At 48.2% G+C, this 9,006-nt stretch overlaps 1 protein-coding gene across 2 annotated transcripts in view; it reads left to right on the top strand.

Moving 5' to 3' along the window:
• Window positions 1-6,071: 6,071 nt before the first annotated feature.
• Window positions 6,072-9,006, top strand: part of LOC146859048 (septin-4-like) — a 328,318-nt gene continuing 325,383 nt past the window's right edge. For both annotated transcript variants that reach the window (XM_085649678.1, XM_085649677.1), the window contains exon 1: window positions 6,072-6,133. In XM_085649678.1, coding sequence (XP_085505804.1) covers window positions 6,083-6,133 — 51 coding nt within the window. In that variant the 5' untranslated portion in view covers window positions 6,072-6,082. The remainder of the gene's footprint in view (window positions 6,134-9,006) is intronic.

The raw sequence follows: 9,006 nt of genomic DNA, 5'->3' as shown, positions 1-9,006 counted from the left end.
AAAATTCTGCGATCCGCGGCTTCGTGGAATTTTTTGCTTGTTCGCGCTTTCAAAATGCGTGTTCGCGAGATATTTCTCCCCGAGCACACAAACAGCGTTCGCCAACAAGAAAAAAGCATCGCGAACAGGCGGAACAAGCAATCCCGCATGTTTGCGGAATTTATACGTGCTTGCGTAGATTTTTTACCATTTCGCTGAGCTTTGCGTAGCGAGACTACGCAAATTCCGCCCACCCCTACCTTTCTCACCCCTTTTCGAGATTCCTGTAGAGCAATACCAAGGGTTGAAGGGGAGTGATTTGCCCTTTCAATCCAAGATGCAATGCATACTAAGAGATGCCAGAATGAAATTGCACAGAGACCATGTGTATCTTGGAGGGGTGACGACCAACCAACCAGAGGCTCTTTGTTGCAAAAAGGTCGCTGTATTCAAGTGCCTGCTTATTCTCAATAATCAAAAATAATTGATCTAATTGCCTGTCCGCTCTTCAGGGATTAGTACAATCTTTCAAAATCAGCAGTACATAATTTTGAGCAAATTTCAATTAACATGTCACTACGAACATACAACTACAAACATTTATTGGCTTCAGTATTTCTTAGTTATGTCTTCCATCTTCTTCTCCTTCCTTCTTCAGAATTGAAGCTCCTTATCCATGAATACCATACCCTCTGCACGCATACTAAGCAGCTCGAATTCATTCAAGTGTGCAGGCAACGATCTGAAAGCAGACTTTATGTCGCACTTCGCCATGTTAGCACCTTTACCAAATTTCCTCATCATGTCTATGGCCTTTTCAATGCTGGCACATGATATTGTGCCATCTTCATTTTTATGCAATCATTTATTGATGCCTCTTCTGACCACGACAAATTATAAATCAATCTGTATTCACCTCTCTCCTTTTTAGGTCTCGCCTGAGCCAGCGAATGCTCTGGCTCAGGCGAGACATTTAGTGAGTGGGCTTTAGAAATCCTACCACAAGCTTTTACTGGCCTAGAGCGTGCGGTTACGTGCACAGTAACGCGCATTCCTCGCATCGCTCGAGCAGGCGCCATCTGGCTTTCCTCTCGCTTGCCACCTCCAGGCGGGCGCGCGCGCACCACTCGCAGGCTCACCTCCTGCTCTCCCTGTCAGTTAATAGTTAACTTTCGCAGCCGCGGGGCCGCGCTTGTGTTTTAACGCTTGTTTACTTCAAGAATCGGGAGTGTCATTGGCATGTATGCAAATCTAAAGCAACAAGCGAAGTGGCGTTTGTAAGCCTAGTCAGCTATCAGTAAAACAACTCATAAGGGAGATGCACACGGCCCTCCGTGGGACAGATGCGAACGCGCAGCGGCTTCATCCCGCCTACTACAAAACCGAAACCTAAATCTCACGGACTGGGCTTGTCAGGGGTCGTGGCTCCCTCTCCCGCGCAGCTGGTTTCTGCCTTGGAAATGAAACTATGCCCGCAACTAAACACTTGGGAGCTTTTGACAGAAATAGCTGACTCACAGCGCAGATGGCTGCGCACTGAGGTGTCAGACTCAGATCCCGCATAGTTTTCTTGCAGTACCTGGCTGCAGATCTACCTCTGTCAGCCGTGTTTCTGAGTTAGCACCATGGGCCCGCGGCCGCCAAAGGAAAAAATAAAGGGCGCCTGTGGCTTCTGCCACCAGTGCGAGCTGACCCCGGTTAGCGGCGTCCTGTACAAGACCCCCGACGACGAGGTGGCAGCTCACTTCAACTGCATGGTAAGAGCTAGAGGTGTGCGGGGCGCCGAGGAGGCGGGTTCTGCACTAGGCGCTAGCCTGCACTAGAGAAACCACATGTCCCGGACACTCCCGGCTTTTCAGTTCCCGGCATGCCAACACTTTTTACTGAAAAGACACATTGGTTAAAATATTATGCGTGCTCACATTCTCTCTCCTAACAACACAAAGCACGCTATGGACTGCACAGTGTTTTAAAGCATTCCCTGCTGCGCTTCCTGGCCCTTGCCTCATTCATGTAGCATTGTGGCAGGCGTAGAAGAGCTGTGATCAGCAATTGAAGGTACTCCAGGACAAGGTTACCAGATTCCAATACACAGGGCAAGGGGTTTATTTCGTAGATCATTATTTACAATACATTATTCAACTCACTTTCGACAAAAATGACATATTTTTTAATGGCAAATCAAGTCTTGGAAAAGGGCTCTGTTTTTTTCCTTTTAAATTATATCCAAATAATTTCCTTTAATATTCCATACGTATTTCTTCACTAGCTCCTCCCTCAAATGTTTTATAATTTACTTTCTAGTGCTTGCCATTAGAAAACCATGACTACACACCCCAAAATTCAATACTTCGCTGATATTTTTTATTGATATATCGCGAACTCGACCCGAAGGTGTCAGAGCATTTTACATGAGCGCCAGTTATGTTACAGAGTGGCACATTCATTTTGTTAGGCACAGGGAAATTAAGACATTTGCCCAGGATCACAGGGTGTTGAGCATCCCTGCCAAGACAGGAACCCTATCCCGCAGCTTCAAGGACGACAGCTCTAGCCGTTAGGCCACATCCTCAATTACATTGCGACATGGGAGATCCACAGTATCTTTTTTCCTTGTGCTTTCAAAACCTGAAAAAAGTGCTCTGCCACTAAAACATTGGTGTTTTGTGTCTTTCGTATGTTTAGCTTGCCTTTTAACTCCGTGGATGTGTGCTGTCCTGTGTCAGTGATTTTGCCATGTAATCCTTCTGTGTTCAGGGTTGATACCAATTTCTAGTTCTACTTATTTGTCTATGGTACATCCCAAGAAGAAATCACTTTTAGATGGGTTCTATAGCTGTCTTAATGATCCCTGGCTGATCATTAAAACGAAGAAAGACAATGTTAAACAAGCATTGGCATAGCCAATAGATCTCGCCTTTGGGACCGTATAAGTGTTTAGCCATGCAACAGTTGATGTGGTTGCACCAAGGATATTATGCTGCATAACTAAATACTTATAAGGTCCCAAAGGCGAGACCTATTGGCTATGCCAATGCTTGTTTGGTGATGGCGCTCAGTGGAGATTCAATCAAATTGTCTAAAGGCATGAAATAAAATTGACCCCTGTTTCTCCCTTCGTCCTCTTCATTCTGGAGCTTTTTTAATACCGTTTTTTTCATTTTATGCTGTTTTAATTATCTGCCCATTTGTGCTGTGTAGTCCCATAATAGGGTATTCAAACCCCTTCTGTAAGCCCCTCAATAAAATGTGTGCCCTATCCCTCTCTGGGTACTAAGGTAGCCACTTGGCCAGCACTTCAATTTTAACCAGAGTATTGGCCCCTACCAAATGCCCCTTTAATATCTTCTTTTTCTCCTCTGTCACCACTCCAGCCCCTTTCATTGCCACTGTGCATTGCAACAATTTGACCTTCCCCCTACACTTAAAGCATTCATTCTTAAACTTGCAGGACTGTCACGTGCAGTGACCGTTATGAAATGGCCATCACGCGCCTCCATATTTGTCATACACTGTTATTGTTAGCTTTCCACCTCTCCCTTGGTGGGGCGCCGTGGAAAGGGTTACTGTTAATTGGCCACTGGATACCCACTTGCCCTGTGTCTTACTGCTAGGGGCCCTGTGGGTACCATCAAGTGAAGTCATAGAGAGCTGTTCAATTCCCCCTAAGACGTAGTCCTGTCTTCCCCGTTCCTTCCTCTGTATTATTTGTCACACGGTAACCATGCCATTGCTGCAACCATGGCATGAGCGTGTTGGATCCCATTTATGTAGTTGCGTAAAGAAACATTGTGTGTGAGTTCTTTCGCATTTCACACTGGTATACATAGAGAAGGCAGTAGTCCAAATCTCTTCAGTCATGGGCACTTTTGGCCTTTTTGTCAACTATCTTTCCTCTTCTTTTGACCCTTTGTTTGCTTTTACTTCTCTGTGTAATAGTTTAAAGACATCGATATAATTTTTGCCCATATTTTTTTTTGTGGACAACATCCCAATGGTCTTATTAAACCCATATATGATATGCTGTAACTAGTCTTTACTTCTTGCTTTTGCAGCCCGGTTGCATCCTTTAATCTTTTCCCCACTTCTGAATCTTTGTTGTATCTTCTATACATCTCTTCTTGGTCACCTTAGGGTCTTTTTCCATAACCCTTCTTTCATTGTGCTCGTCTATTCTTCATTTTTCAGGTATCACTGCTGGTACTCTCACTGACTTGTCTACATGTGTCTCAAACTTGTAAAGTCTTCCACTTTTTATCTTCTATACCCACAGACTATCTCCAAGTTGTCAACCACATGCTTTGAAACCATACCTACTCTCTGTTCAGATTATTCCCTCCTGATAATGTCTCGCCGTCACCCAGTCTCACTTCCAGTCGCCCATCGTTCTCACTTCCTCTGCTCCTGCAACTTGCCACCATCTGTCTTTTTGTTCCCTCCACACTCTAGTCTCTCCTCACCCACTGAAACTCCTCATCCTTGCTTTCAAAACTTCTTTCGCTACCTCTTCGGTCCCCGCACTACACCTTGTCTGATGCTGTCCTTCCCTCTCCACGTCCAGTCTGCCGCTCCTCTGTTTCCTCCACCGTTCCAAGGCCTCTCCTCCCATCCTCATCTCTTGATCTCCGCCATGAACCTTCGACGCTTCTCGCCCTCCTCTTCCTATATCTTTCCCAGTAGCTGCTTGTTCTAAATTCGGATTCATCTTCCAATAATGGAGGATGATGTGTCATTCCATCTTCCCCATTTGTCTCCTGTCCTAGGGTCTCGCTCATCTCATGTCTCCCTCTGTCATTGAGATCGATCTCCGGCGTCATCAGTAACAGCCTCTCTGTTTTATTTGTTCATAGTTCCTGTGCTTGCTGTCCCCCAAGCTCTTTCTTTACCCCCCATCTCCTCCTTACATCTTGTCTCCCAAAGGCTGCTCTGCCATCTCCGCCTCTCTGCTCGTTGGATGCTGTATCCATGTCCGATGTGCGCTTGGTCCCATCCTGTCCTCTGCTGTCTTCCCTTTCTTTACTCTTCCACTCTCCAACCTAAGTGCGCGCCGCCAATGCCCATCTTTGTCGCCGTTCCCAAGCCTTCTTGTCCTCCATTCCCAGCACCGTTTTCGCTCTTTTCTTGTTGGCCAAGTTCCATTTCCTGTTGCACTTTCCTCCCTCATCTCTGATCTCTCCCGCTCCTTCATCGGGACCCCGTCTCCTTGTCCCCCACACCTGTCGTACTGCACCCTCCCTTCCTCCTTGTATGCCTCTTCTAGTGCTTGGTGCCGCGCTTTCCACTGTTTCTGTCGGAGCTGTAATGCCTCAGATCTCTCCCGTTGCAATTTCAGCCATAGTCGGCCTGTCCTCCGTCACGCCCTCCTGTGCTGTCAATCACAGCCTGAAAACAAAAACTGGAGGAAGTTTACCCATACGGTATTTTCAAATGATTGTGTAGTTGTTATCTGTAAATGACCGCTTCGTTGCCCAGAGCCCGGGCCTCGCGTCTGCTGGGTTACCAGTTCTCAGACACTAGGGCACCACCCTCAAATGAAGGCACAAAGTTGGGCATTGCAGGGAGTTGTGTCTCGGTGGCTCAGTTAAGTAGTCGATGTTGGTACTTGGAGACCTGAGATCTACCCCGGCTTCTCCGCTAGACCAAACCGGGTGATCCTGACCAAACCACCTTCTACTTCCTAAGTCCCTCGTCACTTATCTGCCGATTTTGAGAGCGCTTAGAAAACAGTATAGGCCCCTATGTCAAAATGGGCCTTTTTTATTTATTAAAAGGTTGTAGGGAGAAATGCGCTGTATGTGACACGGTTAATTGGTTACTTTAATTTGGGTATCATGCCCTGGATGTCACCCAATCTCCCCCTCCCACCCCCAATCGTTCGTGCCTCTTTCTGGGCCAGCCACTTGTTCTGCGCCCAGCCCCCCTCGCAGACCAGCCATGGCCTGCAGCGGCGGCTGCCCCAGTGCACTTGGCGGACGGCTGCGATGCCCAGGGTCAGCAGGCACAGCTGGGCCCTCCCTGGCGGGGGCGGGGCTGAGTGAGGCAGCCTCACTCTCTGCCCGCTGGAGATCTGGGCCAGTTCCGGCCGCCTCTGTTCAACCCTCACATGGACCCGCTGATGCTGGACACAGACATGGCCTCCGAGACTGAGCGGCAGGTAAGGGCCTCCGCAGGTGTGTGTGGCTGTGGGGCAATGTCTGTATGCCGGGGTGCGCCTAGGCCGGAGAAAAACGGGAACTGAGAAGGTGTGGGACCAACAGACTAGGGGGTGAGAGGGGATGGGCGCAATTAAAGGCACATCCGCGGAAGGTAGCGTGACGCACTGGCACGTCATTGCCATACCTTGGGGTTTTACCCCATGGCAGATTTAACACCCCACACTACTTCGAATATTGGGATCAGGAGTGAGGGTCCTGGTATCTCCACAGCCCTCGGAATGAGGTCTAAAGTGCTTCACTCTGAATCAAGTAATTCACTAGAGTGGGGAGGCCGAGAAAAAAAACGTCCGCCTTTGCCTCTCCCACAAAACTCAAACCTACAAACTCACTGCTGTCACCCCAGCGCCTTTACCATTCAATGCACCAGGGAGAAACTTTCTGGAAGTTCACAGACTGATCAACTAGAAAGACTCATCCTTTTAGGTGCAAGTGCTCACCTGCAATGTCCACACAGGTCCAGGCTTGTGGATTCTTGGAACTTCTCGACACGCCTCTGTATCTTAGCAGTATATGTTAGCCTCAGACGTTTTTCCCCTTTTCTGTAAGGGGCAGCAGGTGTTCCTTGATGAACCCTGATCTGGAAGCAATTACATAAAATACTTCTACTGAGTCTTGTATTCTTTCAGTTCGACGATGTGTTTTGTGCTCCCGTAGAGGCGAGAAGCCACAGCTTCGAGATGCTATAAGATTCCAATGTATGAGACCTCCTTAGGGGCTGCACTGCTCCCCCTGCCCTTCACCCCACAGGCCTGCCTCCGGCTGGGGCCCTAATCTCCAGCCTGGGCCCCTCTGGAGCACCCGTATGACGGCCCTGCTGATGAGGGCAAGGTTACATCACCAGGGGTGCAGCCCGAGCGGCATGATTCGGGTGTTACACACCCTAATACATGTATTTATTTCATCAGTGGTTGGGTACAGCAGCTTCCAGTCCGGTATGATAAGGTGTCTGTCAGATTTGCCCTGAGATTGTTAAATCCTCACTCAGACAAAAACACACACACGTACACTCTCGTCTCTGTTTTGAAGGTCTCAAAACATGTTTATTTTTCAAAACACTGTGTTTTAAGAACCTCTAACAATCGGCACCCCTTTCTCTTTCCACTGGCCCTTAAGCCCCCCTCATACACTGCTTCTCAGATAATGATTAATATAATATGCCAGTCTGATTGTTGGAAAATCTGAAGTCCCCCCCCATTCCCACTGACCTCAGACCAAGCTGCGCCCCTGTACATCACACGCAGTCTACAGTAAGCATATGGCTCCAGTTCCCTCCATGCTCACAAATCTGTGTGTCAGAGGGAGCGATAGGGTAAGGGGGGATATTTGGTAGGGTGGCAAAGGGCACATTTAAAGACATGGGTGTGGCGGGGCCTATCTTGGTGGCACCTGTCTCCTAGGGGGTGGCTTGCTGCCTAAGCATCTCAGTTGCCTCATGTCCCGGTCTCAGTACTCGTAGGCACTTTCCTTTATGCCTCTTTGGTCTGGTGGGGGCACCAGGCATACCTTCCGGCTGGAGGCTTCCATTGCACTGCTTGTCTGCACTTCTCTTCTCTGTAGGGTGTTCACGCCTGTGTTTCTTGCCTCATGTGGGGTGAAATGGCGCTTATTGTCCCTCTTTCGGTGGTCCGTCTCTTTTGAGCGCACCCTCAGTACTTTAAATGGGCTTGCACTGTCAGGTGCTGAGTACCTACAATTCTTTATTTTGGGAGTGAGAGTACCTGCACTTCTCAGCCGATGTGCAATGCTTTTATTTGGAGAGTACTGGCACTTCTAAGAAACAATCAGGTACCTTTGGTATAGGGTACCCGCACTTCTGTTCTTCCATTTCAAGCACTGTGCACTTGTAAATTGGGGGACCCCCCTTTTCTTCTTTGCACGTACATTGTTTCTCACTTTATCTCTCTCCAGGATGCTTCGTTTGTTCTGTTGCATCGTTTGTCACTTTAGATGGTCATTGCCTCTTCTTGTATTCTTTGTATGTTCTCTCTTGTACACACCATGGGGCATATTTAAAAGCCCCTTGCATCGTGGGTGCATCACTTTTTGTGACGCTCCGGTGGCGCAATTTGGTGCGCCATATTTACAAGGACACGTAAAGCCACCCTGCATGGCTTTTCGTGTCCTTCTGAATACATCCCCTTTTCACGCAGCACTTTGCGTGAAAGGGGTGTGTCTTGGGTGTTGCGGTGGGTGTTCCCACGCAACACCCATGGATTTTGTCGCATTCCCAGTTTTTCAAGGTTGCGTACACCTGGGAATGCGTCCGAATCCTATGCCTCCCCAGGGGAAGTGTAAGGAGGCGTAACCAGAAGAAAAACTTTTATTTCTCCTAATTTTCTCCTCTTTCTATTCATTCTGCAGCACGTATAGAAAGAGGAAAACACCTCTTGTGATTGTTTTTGTGCAGGAAGGTTTTCCTTCCTGCTGAAAAACAATAATCCCCGCAACACAGGCACCCTGGCACCATGGTGCGAAGGTGCAAGCGTTGGCGCATGGCAGCCAATTGTGCTCCAGCGCATCGGAGAGTACAGGGATCCGTAATTTTGTTGTAAATATGACGCATCCCTGTGCTCTGAAAGTAACGCAGTACGGCGCAGCCAAATGGCTTGCGGCACCGTGCTGCGTTACTTTCTCGTAAATAAGGCCTCATACGTCTTGTGGGGTTCCATGTCTCCCCTAGGTCACTTCATGTTGTTTTCAGTGGTGTATGCTCTTTCGCACTCTGTCCAGCTCTTTGTCACTCTCTTCTTCTGTTCCTCATTCTGTTTCTTTTGTGTCCTCCTTCTGCGCCCTCTTTGTTGGCTGTCTTTCC

The sequence above is a fragment of the Triturus cristatus genome, chromosome 3_2 (assembly GCF_964204655.1).
Source record: "Triturus cristatus chromosome 3_2, aTriCri1.1, whole genome shotgun sequence".
Taxonomy (NCBI): Eukaryota; Metazoa; Chordata; class Amphibia; order Caudata; family Salamandridae; genus Triturus; species Triturus cristatus.
This window is presented reverse-complemented; position numbering and strand designations above follow the sequence as displayed.